This window comes from Labrus mixtus, chromosome 20, assembly GCF_963584025.1.
Source record: "Labrus mixtus chromosome 20, fLabMix1.1, whole genome shotgun sequence".
Lineage (NCBI taxonomy): Eukaryota > Metazoa > Chordata > Actinopteri > Labriformes > Labridae > Labrus > Labrus mixtus.
In genome coordinates, this window is record NC_083631.1 from 1,917,456 (window position 1) to 1,935,945 (window position 18,490).

The window sequence follows — 18,490 nt, forward strand, 5'->3', positions numbered from 1 at the left end:
CTTGAAGTCTTGACGTATAGACTCGCTGAAGATAGCATTAGCATTAGGTTAGCTAGCTGCTTTACATCACTTTCACTCTGTTTGTTTGAATGTGGAATCAGTCTTGTGATTACTATCTGTCAGATTTGTTACTAATGCACATAAAGCTGTACGCTGTGTCAGTATAGCAGCAGAGGGCCTCTGCACAGTTCCACTCAGATCAATAAAACCATCTCAGCTCAGTGACACTTATATTACAGCACTAAAGTACTGTATAATTGGCTCAATGTAAATAAACTAAATGTTGTGCCAAATGATGTTTTAAACAGCACTGTGACTTACAAGTGGTCTTACTTTTACAGTACTTTCCTTTAAGCTATAAATCGCCCCCGGCTGAGTGAATGTCTGGTTCAATCATCACACCATTGTAGAATAAGGAAACACAACTTAACAAGGTCCTAAATGTTAGTCTGTTCTGACTGATTGTTTATCTCCATCCCTGGTGAAAGAAAGGATCAAGCAAATGACTGAAAAATCTAGCCAATTGCTTACACAAGGTTTCTGTCTCCCTCTTTGTGAATGACAAGCAATTAGGTTTTTCTCCCTCAGTGCACTCGCTGTTTGAGCAGAAAAACACCAAAGCAAGTGTTCATTCCACTCCCCATCACTCACAGCCAGGCTGGTGTTAGGATTCCTGAAGTCCAGACAGTTTAAACCAATACCTGTAGTCTCCTGGTGCTGTCCTGCTCCAGTGGGACCACAACAAACATGATGTGCCTCCAAACCTGAGAGTGAATCTTTGGAGCACATGAAAGAGCTTTTATTCTTGACAACTCAAAGTAGTAAACAAGAAAGCTTTTGTCTCCGTATACAATCTTAGCAACATTCCAAGTCGGGCTGCAGCGAACTTTTTAAACACACATTACATGAAAAACAGATGTGTTTAGATGAAGTCATGATCATATAACTAATTATCATCCATTCTGAACAACCACTGTTACAAATGTATCTGAGGTGGTTCAAGCAGTTTATGGAGTCAATGTGTCACTGGTGTGTTAACTCTGTATCAGAACAGAATTGGAGGCTGAATAACAATACTCCATCATCTGTTAGTATAACAAATAACAGTAACTAACTTCTGCCTCATTCTCTAACTCATCATCTGTCCTTTCTAATGTTGACTCCTACCCTTAATTAGTTAGATATGCTCTTAAACATCATACATTATTCAAACAACTGAGGATAATGTTATGAAACAAGTCAATAGAAATGTATCAGAGAGGTCTTGTCTTTTGTGTCTTTATTTTGTTTATTCTGTTAACTGTTGTCAGACATATTCAAACGTTCCTTTTTCAGATTAAAAGGACATTTGCTAACACTGATTTTACTTTTCTATTGGTCCTGGTTTATCATACTGCAGTAAACATAGATATGATTTACTGCATGAAAGTTCTTGTCTGCATACAGAAGATGAAGCATCTTCTTTTTTTTTTCAAGACACATTAGGTTGCGTATCAGCATTTCTCTCGCTCCACTAAAATAACATCCAAAGCAAAGAAACCCTTACAGAAGAACCTCAGGATTTACTCATGGTGTGCACATGTGATCACACGAGTATGGCGTAGTATGGTAACTTGTACTATACAGGGGCTTCAAATGAAACATTATGGAAGTGTTCCAAAATGTGTGTTTTTTTTGTGAGGGAGTCCGGGCTTTTCAAACAATGCAAACAGCTGTGGCTCATTTGGTAGAGTAAGTTGTCTCTCGGCCAGAAGGTTGGGGGTTCAATCCCCAGCTCCTGCAGCAACATGTCCGATGTGTCATTGGGCAAGACTGTTAACGTTAACGTGTATGAATGGGATGAATTACTTCTGATGGTCACTTTTAGCAGCCTCTGCCATCAGTGTGTGAATGTGTAGATGTGATGTGCGTTGTAAAAGCACTTGAGTAGACTAAATAAGAAACTATATGAGCTCAAGTCCATTTACCATCTAAAGAAGCTGTCTTTAACACGTATCCTGAATCTGCTAAACTGATCATTTCTTACATTTCTGGACATCCACCTTTTTAAGAGAACATTCTCTTATTTTGGAAAATACAGTAAACAAGGTTCAAACCTTATTAACAGACTTTTATCCCAAATGTATCAGTTATGTCTGGAGAGAAGATGAGTAGCCGTAACTATTGGCCATTAGAATAGTACTGTATCTTTTTAGAAGTTGTTAATATACTTTTCAGAAGTCACCCAGAAAAAAATAATTTCCATGGTTATTTTTTTTCTGCTGAAATCCATTTCTCTTATGACCCTGCTCAGGTGAAAGTGGAGACCATTTCCTGTCCAGTATTCTGTGTAGTATAAATTTGTATCTTACATGCATTTCACACAAGTGCACAAACTCACACACAGAGACACGTGTGCTGGTGTCAATGTGTTCAGTCATGCTTGGCTTGATGTCTGCACCATAACAAGACATCTGTGCCAAGGTCAAGCAGGTGCCCATTTGTATCCCTAGCACTGGAGACCCATGGGCTTTATGGGTACTTAACAAACACATGCAGTGAGAACAAGTGCATCTGTCTCATTAAAGCCCTCTAAATATTTCATTCAGGCCCGAGCCGAGACTGTGACTGAAATATGTGGTATCATAACTACGCTCACAGGAAATGTTAGCCCCATTGCAGTAGAGGCGCGAGAATTCATCAATTCTTTATGTTTGCTGTGCAGTCTTTGAGAGTTGGGTGGCGTCATATTTTCTTTCAGACATTTAAATTTTTAATGTAAACACTTACAACAAATTGTCCCCCAAGGGCAATTACAGCATGAACCCACTGAAGAATTTGCTGAGCTATGATAACGTGTCATCAGCTACATTTTCTCTGTCGTATTTGCAAGTGTTAAACAGTGACATCTATTTATTTTCATATCCTCAAGAACACCGATATTTATGTGCCAGTGTGGGACAGACAAGTTGTGTAATGCACAACTGAAGTATTGGATTGGATTTAAAAGTCGGCTTAGTTTGAGTGGTAATCAGTAGATATATTACATTTAGCAGAAATGAATGAATTCAATTAAAAGAGGCACAGCACATCTTCATGGTGACATTTTGTTGTTCAATGTGACTGTTAAACATGAGTCCCAGGAAGTCTTGCATCTTGTTTTATAGCACTCAAAATAACACCATCTGTGCTATGCATGTTATACTCTGACCTCCAACATGTAGGTGTAAAGTACCGCCTGCTCATCATCAGCGCCTCTACTGTTGAATGAAAACATACCGTAGCTTCTACTCCTGTTAAAGGTCAACTATACACCACCCCGCTGCCCTGTGGACACAGCATAGAAACACTGACTTATGCTGGATAGAATGTCCATAATACAGCACGAGCGTCAATACTACACAAGCTGTTCCTGGGTCTTATATGTATGCAGAACTCGACTATATCTTTGAATATAACACAATTATAGACGGCTGTATTTATGGGTGATTGAATGTAATACGTGATTTTAGTGCTTTATCAAACTGCTTTAAAAAGAGGGCATGGAGATGAAAAAAACGGAGGCCCATAAAAAGCCTTAATTCACAGGATACATCATCGAATAGAAATCATCACAACAGAGACTTTGTTCTCCACTCCCTGACATTTCTCATTTCTAATAGAGCTTTGACTGTTCGTGCAGATCCATTTTGTGGCATCTTACAGATTGTATTTAAAGTGTTGTGATCGTGAGGCCCTGTGGCCTGTCTGGTGGCCTTTCCCAAACGGTGACACTCAGCACCAACATGCGTTAGGCGCTGTCTCCGGTGCTAAACTGACTCAGACTGTTTCTACCCCAAGGCTCTGTCCGTGGTCCTGAATCTGATTCTGCGTGGATCTAAAGGTGCCGTCAGACGCTGTCCAACACAGATCACATGCTATTGAATACAATCCCAAACAACAGCCGAATTTATTTTTCTTTATCAACAGACTCGATACTTCCCAAGCTGTCTCCATATGCCTTGCTTATTCCCAGCACTGTCTGCTACTGACCAGCTGAACCCTCGAAGTTCAAATGCTCTTGCTTTGACTGAAAGCTTTTCTGGGTCGAATAATTTACCGTCCTTCACTTCAATTTACAACTGTCACATCAGAGCTCATCATTTTAACCAAAGGGACACGGCTTACCTCGAGTGTCATGCACTACACCACGACACACACTCACAGCCACACACACACACACACACACACACACACACACACACACACACACACACACACACACACACACACACACACACACACACACACACACACACACGTCACACATTTCCAGGATCTACAACCATTTGTTTGCGCGGATTTGGTAACACTGCTCATTACTCATGATTTGTATTCACAGCCACGAATCACACAGACGCTATAAACAAACTGTCCTTGTCATTCTTTCATTGCTCGTTATTTTCATCGGGATCAGTTTCTCAGGGAGCTCCTGGACCTTTCCGTCAGGGAGTGTAAACCTCCAAGGAATCAAGGATATCAGAGTCCCGAAATATCTTTAGTGTCAATTGAAAGGGGGACTTAATATTCCTTTCTTCCCCACTAGACAGCTTTTGTTCTTACAATGTAACCTGCTTTTATTCAATTCATTCTAGTTTGTGTGAGAGTTCGATTCCCGGAATAAAACCACAAATAAACTGAGTTCAGGTGGATTTGCGTCAACTAAAAATGTTCTTGTCGTCTTATCTTGCAAGAACTCTCTTCCTTTCCCGTCCCCCTCTTTTCAGATCGCTATGTTACATTCTGCAAGAGGACAGCGCAATAGCAATTTTTCTATTTAATGATGCAATATGCATTCAGTCTTCTCACTGACTTAATGTACCAGTTTCCATCCGTTTTAACTGTGACATACATCGTATTAAGGCGTTGGTTCTTTAGAAATGATTTGTCTCTGAAAACAGGCCGTTAGAGCTGCTTTAAGAACTTTTAAACAATGCTTATTCATTGCGTGCCGGAGTCCTTACCTCACTGGGCATGACAGCTAACATCACAAGTAGGAACATGGCACTGAAGAGATGCATCCCAGTTGAAATGATAGCGTCCCAACCGACACCAGTCCCGCAGCTGTCCCCGCCGTTCTTGTCCCTTACTGGGGCGGTTTCTTCGGATACAGCGGGATTCCTTTAACGCTTCGTCGGCTGTGCGCCACCAACCTCATCACCGGGACGCACGGCAGCCCTCTCTGGCTCTGCAAAAGCGACCAGCCGCAGGTTTTCTCTGGAGCATAGACTCTTCTGTTGGTAGCAAAAGCGGAAAAGCGCCAATCTCTCAACGTGGGAAAGTCCTCAGATTGGTGTAATCGGGAAAGGTGGACAGTCAGCGGTCCCTCTCTCCGTCCTGCAAAATATCTGCGACCGAGCGAGAAGAGCGGAGGAGAGGCGCAGAGGTTGGAAGGTGACTGCTGTGCTTGCAAGGTGCCGACGCTAGGAGCAGCACGTCTGTGTGCAAGAAGCCCAGTCAAAGAAGTACCACTCTTTGACGCAGCCAAGCTTGGCCATGCGCGCGTGCGTCTGCATGCATGTGTGGATCTGTGTGTGTGTGTGTGAGTGAGAGGGGATAGAGAGAGAGAGAGAAATCCCTGCTTGCACTGACAATATTTTTGCTCCCCTGACTGAAAGACTAGATAGATAAATAGATAGATAGATATAGACAATGAAAAATGTTTCCTCTACAATGACTGATACCTGTGGAAAGAGCTGACATTTAGCATTGATCATGTGTGTGAATAATAACTGTGTACTTTAGAAGAGTGACTGTCAGCCATACATGCAGATCATCAATTCAGAGCTGACGCAGGTCCCATTAAGAGATGCCAAATCAGAGTGATTCTCTGGGGTTTAGGGAAATGATAAAGATTGTTCTTGCCCGCTTACAATGAGGATAATGAATGTCGTTAGCTAACAGAGATAATTAAATGATGGCTTGGCATTCTAATCAGTTATTTTTCAGGGCAGGTGTGGTTATGAATGAGAAAGCACACACAGCAACAGTATGCTCTTATCTGTATTTGTGTGTCCACATGAACTCTGTCACAGTTATTGGATGGTGTTGGTTTATGAATCATCTGTTTGGATGACAGGACTGCGTTTACAGCTTCCGGTGTAGCTTGAAAAATGAAAACAGCGTATGAGGCCTGTTCTATAGGCAGCACGCAGTAAAAGCTCAGCTTCAATAAAACAAACAATTTTCAAAGGTAAATGCGCAATATATCATTGAGGGAGAGTTTCTTTAATGAGCAAAGAATGTCAGAGAGGCAATTAGAAAACATAAAAACACAGTTTCTGGGAAAACTTGTGTTTAGCCCCCCCCCCCCCCCCACACACACACACACACACACTCACACACTCACACACACACACTTGGTTATTAATTAATTCAAAGAGATTAAGCAAAATATATACAGCCAAGGAAAACAGAATGCACTCTTTAGTGACAGCTCAATTCAATGTAATTCAAACAACTTTATTAATCCCTCTAGAGGAAAATGTTTATTGAATAACAATTATGTTAATTTTAAGTAAACAAAAACTTTTATGTTATTGTTTTCATTCCATTCTTCCTTAAAGGTCAACAATACAATTTGTCATATTTGTTAAACACCTAAAACTGTGTTCTCGGTTCATCTCAGATTCAGAAGGCATTTTTCAGCAGACAGTGTGATGCCGTGTGTTTTCCAGCCTCTGCCCTTGTAAGGTTCAGTAGAGGCCCCGACTTTCTCCACCCCTGCTGCTGCCCTCAGTGCCATGGTGCACACCCCTCTATTTTCCCAGCAGGAAAAACAACATGGAGGTGAAATGAGTTGCTCAGGGGCGGCGGAGGAGCAAGGGGTGGTGTGTGAGAAAGAAAATAAAAAATGCAGGGATCACTTCTTGTTTTCACCACGGCTCTTCTCTTTTACTGTACAGTCCTGGTTTGTGCCTCTGCTCAGACACATACAGTAAGAGCATGAAGCTGAGAATACCAGCGAAGCCCAAGGCTGCCAGGGTGAGTAAAAGTGATGATGAGTCACTTCATGGGGTCAGAGCGCCAGTGTGCTTAATGGTCATGCTGAGGAGAATGATGCACTAACACACTCCTCCCTTCCCCATGGTCGCTCTCCTCCATCTCCAGCCCTTGTCACAGTTTGGAGACCTGGGGCGCTCAGGGAGCTAGGGGGAATGTTTCTGAGGTAAATGCAAACAAAGCATAACCCATTTGTCAAAGATGCAGAATATGTTTTTCTCTTTTTATCCCAGGGTCATACCAAAGAGGCCAAGAGGAAAGGGAAAATAGACGCTCAGGGCTTCTGTGTGTCCACTCAGGAAGGCAGAATCTCTCACTTCCTGTCACCTCACATGTGACTGCACTGTGTAAGGCAGATGTGGCACTAAAATCACAATTTGTTTTGCATTCCCTCCAGTGTAGACCTTCTTTTGCTTCTCGGAAATCTTGTTGTGGTTTCCCCTTGGTGTTTATTTTACTCAGCAACTCGTAAGTGATGATTATAATTTATGCCTCTATTTCTCTCTCGATGGTTAAGTGTTGGAGTCTGTGGCTTAAAGATTAGAAGTGATGCAACATGCAGGTATCTCCTAGTTTTGAAGTGGCCTGGCGTGTGTGTGTGTGTGTGTGTTTGTGTGTGTATGTGTCTGAGGGTGCGAGGGAGAGAGAAAGAGAGGGAGAGAAAAGTTCCCTCCACTTTCCTATAGGCACTCTGCTTGCAAGAATGCGTGATTGGACTGCTCCATTCGGACCAGTGTTGTTTCATTTTATAGATTTTGCATGTGCAGAAAGTGATGCTCCCCAAATAATTCAAATCAAAGGACATATTGAATTCACACACGGTGAGAATGAGCTGTACTAGAGAACAGAGCTGGACTAGAGGAGCTCACAGTTTGCTTCATTGTTATGTTAAATATTAGACATGTGGATCGGCCCAATGAGTGAGTCGATTGTAGATCATCACAGACATACACAGACAGTCTAATTGGATTTTGCGGAGTTGGTTGCTCTATCCATCATGCAAAAAGTGAAGTCTGTCCCATAGCAGAGCTTGTGGTTGTTATTGATCTTCATAATGTTACTGCTGCTGCCACTGATGCTGAGTTATTATGCAATAGGACTGAGAGACCGTATGTTTCCTGAAACTATCCACAATTTGAAATCTGCATTAGCTATTGCAGTGGAAACAACAATGGGACTCTCAGTCTTTGGATTGCATTTGAATACTCACTGAACAAGCAGTCTATCAGATACAAACACTCTTCAGCACAACAACAACATGTGAATCAACACACAGATGGAGAAGTGTTAACCCAGACACTCCTGCAAACATAACACAGAAATCTAAGCCAACATGGAGGCTTAGTGGGAACCTCACAACAGCATCATCTCACACTCGTATTCCTAATGAATGTCTGGTTGTCTTGAGCCAATGTAAACATCACGAAACACCTTGTTCTGCAGTCCTTAAAAGTGCAGTGTCTTTGAAAAGGCAAATGGACTGCCACAGCTCCCTCTCGCTGCCTGCTGAGTTTGTCTGCCCACTTCCCTAATGGAAAGTCATTGTCAATTTAGACATTACAGAACTCCAGGATTTCAGACCGAAGCTTGCAGAACGTGATCAAAGTAGATCTCCATTCATGGCTGGATTTATCAAAAGATATACAGTACCTACAATTAAATGTCTGTTTTAAAAGCTTTTCCTCTCCGATCAGGCAAAGAAGGCACTCTAAATCTCCTTTCATTCACCGGATGGAAAGCCTCCTGTGTTTACAAATGGACATGTAGAATTATACAGGCCCAGAAAGTACTGGTGAAGCTCACACAGCCACCAGGTCAGAAGGGTAAGAGTACTCAGTTGCCATAGCAATACTCAGTGGCTGAGTGCCCCGGATGGAAAGGTGTGAAATCTTCAATGGCTGCCTGAAGATGGCATTAAAGATGGCTTTTCACACCCTCTCTGAGGCTGTCTCACTTTACTACCTGCATGTAACCAAGGCAACCAGGGCAAGGACAACTCAGGATCAGTTGGGGTTTCTGCGAAGGTGGCCCCGCCATGCTTCATGTCTGTGCCTCGCCATAATTCAGCAAACATCATCAATCATAATCTAGAAGAAGTGCACAGCAGACTGCTCATGTCGCTGGATCAAACAACAAAACAACGGTGGAGCGCTGCCCTCCGCAGCCTCACAGAAACATGAAGAAATAATGGAAGACGCACACTGGCAGAAACACGCAGCTGGTCTGCCAAGAGGTCCATCTTTTAAGTGAAGCCACCAAGCACAAACACAAACACAATGGCCCATTGCTTTGTCTCTGCATCCCCTTTCCCCCTCTTCTTCTTCTTCCCCTTGTGTGTCTCCCTGTTTCCCTCCTCTGTCTGTTTCTCTCTGAACGAGCAGCTCTGAGATGCTCCCTGAGTTGTCCTCTGTAGACTGTATTTGTGTTTAATTGGATGAAAAGATGATGCATAATGCGCGAGGAAAGAAACATGAGGGAACCAAAGTCCATGTCGCCTGCAGCAAAAGAAACCAGCAGCTATTTGTTGTTGACATTTTTCTCCTCTGTTTTTTTTCTGCTCCATTGAAACAGCGGCAACCTCATGTTTTTTCATGCATTTAGGGCTTCTTCTTCTTTTTTTTTTTTTTACAATCCATTGCGACCTGTCTTTGGTGTAAAGTTCCCAGGCACCACAAGATTTCACTCTCCACTGCCACACACTCAAGAGTGAGTGTATGTGTGATCGAGTACATGTGTTTGTGTGTGCAGCATCTAGCAGTGTACTGATGTCTGAAGTATTAGAGAGGCAGAGCTTTGATGTTAGTCTATGTAAAAAGAATATATCCAGGGTGTCTCCTTCAGGGACATGGAGATACATAATGTTTACTTCCATTACAAATAACCTGCGGCAGCACTGAGCAGGAACCAGAATACTGACTTCTGTCAGCAGGAGCCGAAGTACTAATGACTTTAACAAAGTAATTGTTATTCAAGAAACACACCAGTAAAGTTGAAAAAGAAAAGAAACATACTCTATACAATCCATCCATGTGAGCTGTAAAGTTCCTCTGACCAATACTAAAGAGAGCATGGAGAAGTGTAACATAAAGCTCCACAGAGAGGTGAGAGCTTTGTGCTTGTTCATGAAGTCTCTACAGCTAACACACCTCTTTCCCGCATATAGCAGCCTTTGTTAGCACTTAGTTCTTGCTGTACTTTATCTCCCAGCAGCCATTTGGACTGACAATTCCCAGCATAGCCGTCTGTGGTTGCTGGGAGATATTAACGTCTCTGTGCTTTCATGGTTCCAGTTATATTCAAAAGATGAAACTACGACAGAGACGGAGAGGGAGAGTGGAAGAGATAAAGAGCGAGACACTAGTCGGATAAAAGAATGGTTTTACATAATTAAGCAGATAGAAGTGATTACAGCAGCTTATCCACAGAGCACGAACTGCGCACATTCAGCCTCATTATGAAGTTAAGGACTCCAAACTGTGGCTGATGGCTTAATTACAGTTCCACAGTGGAACAAATGCTTTCGAGTCATTATGGCAAATCACAAACCTTTTCGTGAACACACAAGCAGTCATCAGAGAAGATGCTTTGTTTTTTTCCCACTGAAGTTTATTTCCTCTCGGTCTCTCTGCCGTTTAGCTCATGTCAAAATCCTTCTCCCTCTAACACGCCTTCTTATTCCTCTGAATGATTCTGTGACAAGTTGCACAGAAATAATGAGAACCAGCGCCTCACTTTCTCCTTTTAACTGCTTGTCTTTAACCTCACACTGCAAATCCTCACTAGGGCCTTGTTCACTCTTTGTACAGTTAGTTATGTGGGGGCCGGAGGCTGAAGTTGTCCCTACAGCTTCCTCAGCGTTCTGCCAAGTTCCTCAGAGGCCGCCTTGCCGGCAGGCAGGCAACAGAGTGTGGACTCAGCACTTCTTAGCAGGAGTTAGTGACTGAGGCCAGGCACGAGGGCTTTTATTCACCAGCCTGCTTTTGCATTATTGAATCAGGGCCTGCCTCAAACCTGAAACCGGACAGAACCTAGATGCAACATGCAGATTTGATGAATCAATATACTGCTGCTGAGGAACAATATGGAAGGAAGGCATGCAGCAAAGGTACGCTAGCAGCATTGGCTCAGATAAGGACAAAGCAATACAAATCTTTTTTATGCCTCAACTGCTTATCTGTCATTTGCACACCTATATGAGTTGACATATACATGCAGAAATCTTGTGGCACGTATCATGCACATCACACCTATATGCACACACATACACTCAAAACACACACAGTCGGGCTCCCTCCCCTAAAGGCCTTCATTAGATAAAAGGAAAACAGCTCTTTCCAGAGCTGCAGTGCAATTATTCAGTGTAGTCAAGCATGTCTCTGTGTGACAAAGCAAATTGCTTTTTCGGTTTGCTGTTCCTGATACAGATAGGGCTTTCAAAATCTGAGGGGAAGCCTCGCGCCACTGCTCCCGACGCTGCAAGAGATACCGGCAGTTATTTACCCCACTGTGTGTGCTTGTGTTTACAGATGACTTTACGCATGCCTGTGTGCTGTATTTGTGCGCAGATAGCAGCACGTTGCTATACATAGTGCTGCGTGACAGTCAATCAGTTCTGTTCTTTATTGGGTTTCCTTCAAATCTGACTTGATTGATGGCGGTCTCATGTGAAGTGGTGTGTTATGGTCCATGTAGAAGAACTTGATGGCCTGTGCACTACTTAGATAATTACCCTGAGCAGAGTGAAAACATGCAGGCACCTGCTTAAATGTAGCTGTTTCTGATGCACAGTCGAAGTGGCACCTTGCACCATGCAGACTTCCATTAAGTTCCTGTAATGTTTGCAGCTGCAGCTCATTTTACCACGGTTTAGATGATTAGATGTTATGCAGATGGCTTGATATAACAACTACAAGCAAATACATAAAAATGACGAGACGACAGGTTCTTCTGTTTCTCCTTCAAACTCCTTGCATTAAAGTCATCCAAATATCAGAATAACCATTATGTTAAGAAGCATATTTGGGGCTTGGACTATGGATCATTGTTTAAGTAGAAGATTGTATATGTTTGTTATATGGAAATGTTGACATGAAAGTGGCCTGCAGAAATACATATTCCTTTCCTCACGTCTGGCAGATGCTTTTCCTTTCCATCATGTAAGTCTGAGTGAGAGAGCCATTCACGGCCACTGACTCCTTATTTATCTTATCCCTGCTCCACCAGTAGGGTCCCAATCAATATCCAGGGACTCGGAGCGAGAGAGTGAGACAGAGGACAAGTCATCCGGGGAGAGACGGAGGGTGGGAGGGAAAAAAAGAGAGAGAGCAAGGACAGAGCGGAGCGTGGAGATTTATTTGTACTGCCTGTCGGTTTGTGGCCACACACGGGAGACAAATGCTTATGGGAAGCTTCAGGAATCTCCTGTGTGATTACAGAGCACCGCAATTGATTTTGTAATGATTTTCATTTCTGTGCAATATTTCCATGCTGTATAATAGTCAGAAACAATCTAAGGTTATAAGGACACTCACAGACAATTGGAATGGGAAACCAGAACAATGAAAGGTTGGCATTTAGTGGGAAGCTTCATGATGTAAGACGGCATGTGAAACCAGGCAAAGCCTGACTGTTTCACTAGATGGTGTCTGTAGGAGGGGGGTGAGCATGTTTTAACCCGTTCTAGCTTGGAGAAAAGTATTGACTGTCATCTGCTGTCCTGCCACCAAGGGACCCCGGGGAAAGCTTAAAGCAACACCCTGCATCCAAACTCCCTAGGATGGAGCTCCTGGCTATTCTGTTGCCATGGAGACATGTTGTTGTCATGCCGACAAGCTAGCCAGGATGGAATGTGAAAAAAGACGTGATGAGGCGAGAGGATCAGTCCACAGAGACGCTCACAACTTGGCTGTGGAGTGGTGGGGTGGCAGTTCCTTCAAAATGCAGTCACCTCCCAGGCTGTGAGCGCACATGTGCTGAGACGAGGAGGGTTTGGAAGATGCATTAGTATTAACACATATTGAGTTGGCGAGTTGGCTCAGGATGAAAGGCACAGGCAGAGAGAGAGAGTGAGGGATGGAAAAGCCTGTCGACGAGGTAGAGGTTGACACTCTGTATGGAAAAGTAAGAGAAGAGATTCGGTATGAAATTAGAGGTAGATTTGGTGCACTGGTTCCACAGAGCATTTCCCACTCAGTACAAGCAGGCTGAAGAACCCTGCATGGGTACTTCAAAATACTTATGATTTATGCCCGTCAGTGCTGTCCATATGTGCTTGGAATATCTGATCAACTCCACTGATGTAGCTCTGTGCCTGCTGGGGGGAGGGATGGAGGGATAGAGGGAGGCAGGGAAAGAGGGAGTGAGAGGGGCTGATAAAAAACAAGGCACGGAGAGTACAAATAGAGAAGCAACGGATGGGATGAAAGACAGAACAAAGAAAAAAGCAAGAGCAGAGAGAAAACAGGGACAGAGGAGAACGAACTGAGACTGACAATTGAGTGTGAGATGCTTAAAAAGGAGGCTAGCAAATGGAGAGAGAGAGAGAGGGAATGAAGGACAGATAAAGGAGGAGTGTGGCTGAGCGGTGTTGTGCCCTGTGGAAGCCGCTGACCACTCTAATTATCCTCGATTTTCTTCAAACAAGGCTGAGGCATTGTGAGTCGCCTCCCTGGGACACAACCCGCTCCTCCTTTTCTCTGAGATTCAATTCCACTTCTCCGTCCTCCTCTGTCTTTTACATATAAAACACTTTCTTCAATTATTCCTCCGACGTTCATATCTGTATTATTTGACGCCTTTGCCTATTCAGAGTGACTGCTCATTTCGCCCCACTCCAGTGTGACTAGAATCAATCCCGGGCTCATTCCAAGATAGGCACATAGAGTGAATGTGTGTGTGTGTGTGTGTGTGTGTGTGTTTCCATGGGAGTGTGTGAACAAGTGAAGGTGTGTGTGTGTTTGTTGAGTATGATTGGAGAAAAGACATAAAGGGAGATTAGAGTAAAAGACAGACCAGAAAAGTTGATATCTAATGGAAGGAGGGAGCAAAAAGGTGTGTGTGTGTGTGTGTGTGTGTGTGTGTGTGTGTGTGTGTGTGTGTGTGTGTGTGTGTGTGTGTGTGTGTGTGTGTGTGTGTGTGTGTGTGTGTTCATGCAGTAGTTAGACCAAGGAAGTCGGTTTGAGTGTGTGTTTGGTGTAATGAAGGTGTATTCAGCTCTCTCCCTTGTGTAGGGCAGCATGGTTTATTTGAGATCAAATGAGGCTACAATTACTCGGTGGTTGCTTTTCTTTCTCGATCGATTACAAACAAAAGAAGCATTCCATCAGAGGCTTTTAAGCAGGGAAGCTGCTGCATGAATTGTCATCCATAACATTCTGGCTCATTGTTACTTTGCTTTGGATCTCACAAGAAACGGGAGTGTGCCGTAAGAACAGTGAGAGAGTGGCTTTCAAAAGAAGCTCTCTGCTAAAATAGATGGTCAGCATAGAAAGCAGAATCAAAGGGAAGAGTCTTCATGTTACAGCATAACTCTTTTAAAAGAAAGTAGTTACCCAAGTCTTCAGGTGATAATGGATGCATATTTGCACATGAATATTTTAGCTACATCCCCCTGCTGTTTGAGGTGGAGAGAGTCTGTGCACAAGATTAATACGCTACTATCCGTCTGCAGAACAACAAGTAAGGGGGAAAACTTTGAATTAATTGTAGTAATTTGTCACCAAATAGTTTGGGAATTATTTACATATATTCGTACCTGTGGGTGGCTGTGGCTCAGTTGTCTCTCCTACTAGGTTGAGGGTTCGATCCCCTGCTCCTGCAGTCACATGTTTAAGTGTCTATGGGCAAGATACTCAACCCCATATTGCCCCCAACTGCACACCAGGAATGGAATAGTACTCTTAGGCAGTTGGTCACTTAACATGACATCAGTCTGCTGTGAATGTGGTGATATGTTGTGTAAATACACTTTGAGTAGTCATGACTAGCAAAGCGCTATGCAAGTCCAAGTCCGTTTGACCAAGCACAAGTGCCATGCACTTCACTGAATTTCTCAGTGTTAGAACAAAAATTGTAGTTTATCAAATGTATGTAGGCTAGAACTTAAGGCTGCAAAAGTTATTTTACATCATGAGAATGCAAAAGTATAATGATGCAGCAGAAACACACACTGTCAGGGTGAGTCTGTTTCAGGTTTTCTTCACCAGATAATCTGTGTAACGTGTGTGAGTATGAGAGTAAGAGGTCTGGAAACTGTTTGCAGAATATCCAAGAAGCCCAAAACCTGCTGCTCAGCTTTTATTTCCTGCCTCACTGTCTCGGACGCTCTGATTTACCTGCTGAATGATCGTAGTTCTAAGTGAACAGCATGCTAAGACTCACTGCCAACTCCTGTGTCAGCGTTTGAGTCCAGTGCATGTCCTGGTGCCAGTTACTGTGACACATGGACATCCAAATGAAAGAGGGCAACATGGGCATTCTATTGAAACCAAATGTCAGATGAAATGCCAATACTCCAGATCCATGTGAACACTGAAAAAGGCCTCTTTCAGCGGCTCACAAGCTTTATTCAGGTGTCAGACGTTTACTTTGTTTTGACTTTAAATGAGAAATCAAAGCAACAACAGTTCTAACAGGGCACCTTCTGTTTCAGTGTTAATTTAACCCATTCCCTGATTCCATGTCAGAAAAACGCTGTAATATAGACAGTCTTTGGGTGAGCTGCCATTTTTAATTGATCATCTGTTATCAGTTCTGCATATCTGTATATGGTGATGTAAATCATATTAACAGTGGCTCTCTCCACTCATCTTCTGAGTCAGGAATCCTTTGAGTCTGAAACAAAAAGTACATTCAGAATTGAATCATCTCGTGGAAATCAACACATTTCAGACTATATTTGTATTTTCATGCATCAAGCATAGTCTCTGTGGAGATTCAAATTCTGGCCCGGCTTCACACGAAGCTGTGCAATGGAGGTATGTGAACAACAGATTTGTATACAACCCAAAAACTCTGTCATCTTCACTGTAGAGTCGCTCCAGCTGCGGAGGAAGATGATACAGACTTATTTTCTTTAATGTACTACGTTTGATGAATAACCTGGGCGTCGTTGCTTTTGTTTGTGAGGGATTTCTGTTTTATGTTCTGCGTTAAGAACATGTGTTGTTAGCTCTGATTACAAGCATTCATCCCAAGTGTTTGAAAAAGATTTTGGAGAAGGGACTTGGATTCAACACAGACTCTTTTGTAGATGTTCTTCTGCTATTTGCTATTTGTCACTCAGCTAGCAAGATTCTGACAAATCCATCAATAGTTTGTATCTGAAATGACTGTGACACCTTTCACTCTCTGGCTCTGTGCAATCAACGGAGTAAAAATGAACATGTACCACCCGAGCAACCCAGATCTGATAGGAGAGGGAATAGTGACATACAGTATATCCCTCTGAAGAGAAGTGCATCTAATTTATTCTTTTATAGCATTTCCTGTTTACAACCTTTGATTCTTAAATGGAAACAAAACCTATTTTTAAATCCACCCAGCAAACACTGTCTTTGTCAACTGCTGTCATTGTTATTTACATTCGTCTGTGTTGCATTAAGCTGACTTTATCCTCTTGGATGAGCCGCTGTATGTTCAGCTATATTCTTAGCCTGATATCAAATCATTATTTTCACAGTGTGGTGTTCCAGTCAGAGAATACAGCTTTTCTCCCTCTATAAGACATTTCAAACTAATTCATTCTGAAGAGCAACATGACACGATAATGAAAGAAATGAAACACACACTCATATCTACAGTAACAAAGTCACCTTGTGTTAGAGTTTCAACTTTCTTTAAAGGTTGTCACAATGAAGGGCAGGCCGACATTAAAGGTTTTTCGACGTTTAACAATACTTTAAAACCACTTAGAAAGTGAACATGAGTTCTTCTGTCGGCACTTCCTCAGCCGTAATCTTTTGTACCTTTTGCTCTCTGGGTCTCATTCAGAATTTTACATCTGGCACTAGTTTCCATATTCAGCGAGGGGCCGGCCCCGTCGGGAGCAGTGTGAGCACAGAGGTAATAGGCACACCCGGCTCACGCTGTCAGGGGGGAAAGATCAGATTGGCTCCCGATCCACAGGAGACACAAGGGACCCAGATGAAGGAGATCTGATCTGTGTGTGTGCCGGTTGCTGGCACATCTGCATGGTCTGTGTGTTTATGTGCAAGTGTGTGTAGACATAGGGGAAGGACTGCTGTTTCAGTCTGCTGGCTGACAGACAGTCTCTTGGTTAATGAGCAGCTGTCGGACATCACTATTCATGAGCCCTGTCACTCACCTCCTCTCTCAAAGCACCGGTACCTGAAACCCCTAGTCTCTCGTTAGCATAGCAGAACACACACACACACACACACACACACACACACACACACACACACACACACACACACACACACACACACACACACACACACACACACACACACACACACACACACACACACATAGGAGCACACATCAATACACAGTCTCTATTACACGAGCATGCATTAATACTACAACACAACCATAATACGCCTACATGCGTGTAAAGATGTGAAAAGTTCACACAAAACAGCGGGGCTTCATCCTTCATAGAATAAAAATTTAAACACGCTGGTTTGAACAGACAGAAAAACATTCATCAGTACATGGCTGCACTTTCATCTGATTCTGAAACCAGCATGCATATGGGACTTGACTAGAAATGGCTCTTTGATGTGTCCTGGAGGAAATAGATAGAAAACCGGAGGTTTAAACAAAGTCCCCCGTTTGCACTGCACTGTGTGCTGAATAGTTAAAGAAAATGAAACACCAGCATTAAGACTTTTCTCAATGATAGTGGCTTTAAGGTAACATTTGCCTGCTCTCTCTGCCCATCATACTCACTATCTACCACAGAAACACTTTTAAGGTACATGTGTATTCATGACATGATGACTTTCAGAGAAGAACGTGGCTGATTGCTGCCACAATTCTTTAACTTAAGGCCCCCTGTTGATCTAAAATAGGTTGCGTCATTCACACACTACTCACTGAAGTCTACTATTAGGTAAATTTGCAATTTAGTAAAGCCATACAATGTGAAGTAAGTACTATTGTTTCCTACAGTGGAGATATACTTTATTAATCCTGCAAGGGGAAAATTCATTTTCTACTCTGTTGTTGAACATGCTACACACATATAGGCTGAAATACACACACATGCACAAACAGGATCCTATGGACATGCACTAATGTAGAGATGTCAGAGTGATGGGGCTGCCCACATGGAGCACTCCTGAGCTTGTGAGGAAGTATGTGCCTTGCTCAAGGGCAATGCTCGGGAAATGAACTGGCACCTCTCCAGCTACCAGACCAATTTCCAGACTTGGTCCGCAATGGGACTTAAACCAGCGAGCCCTCCGGTTCCAAACCCAAGTCCCTATAGACTGAGCTACTCCTG

General features: G+C 43.0%; 1 protein-coding gene across 1 annotated transcript in view; it reads right to left on the reverse strand.

The window, feature by feature from the left end:
- olfm2a (olfactomedin 2a) overlaps nucleotides 1–5,419 on the reverse strand; it is a 50,256-nt gene extending 44,837 nt beyond the window's left edge. Inside the window, exon 1 of the mRNA XM_061026313.1 lies at nucleotides 4,983–5,419. Within this exon, the coding sequence (XP_060882296.1) occupies nucleotides 4,983–5,039 (57 nt within the window). The 5' untranslated portion in view covers nucleotides 5,040–5,419. The remainder of the gene's footprint in view (nucleotides 1–4,982) is intronic.
- Nucleotides 5,420–18,490: the final 13,071 nt, after the last annotated feature.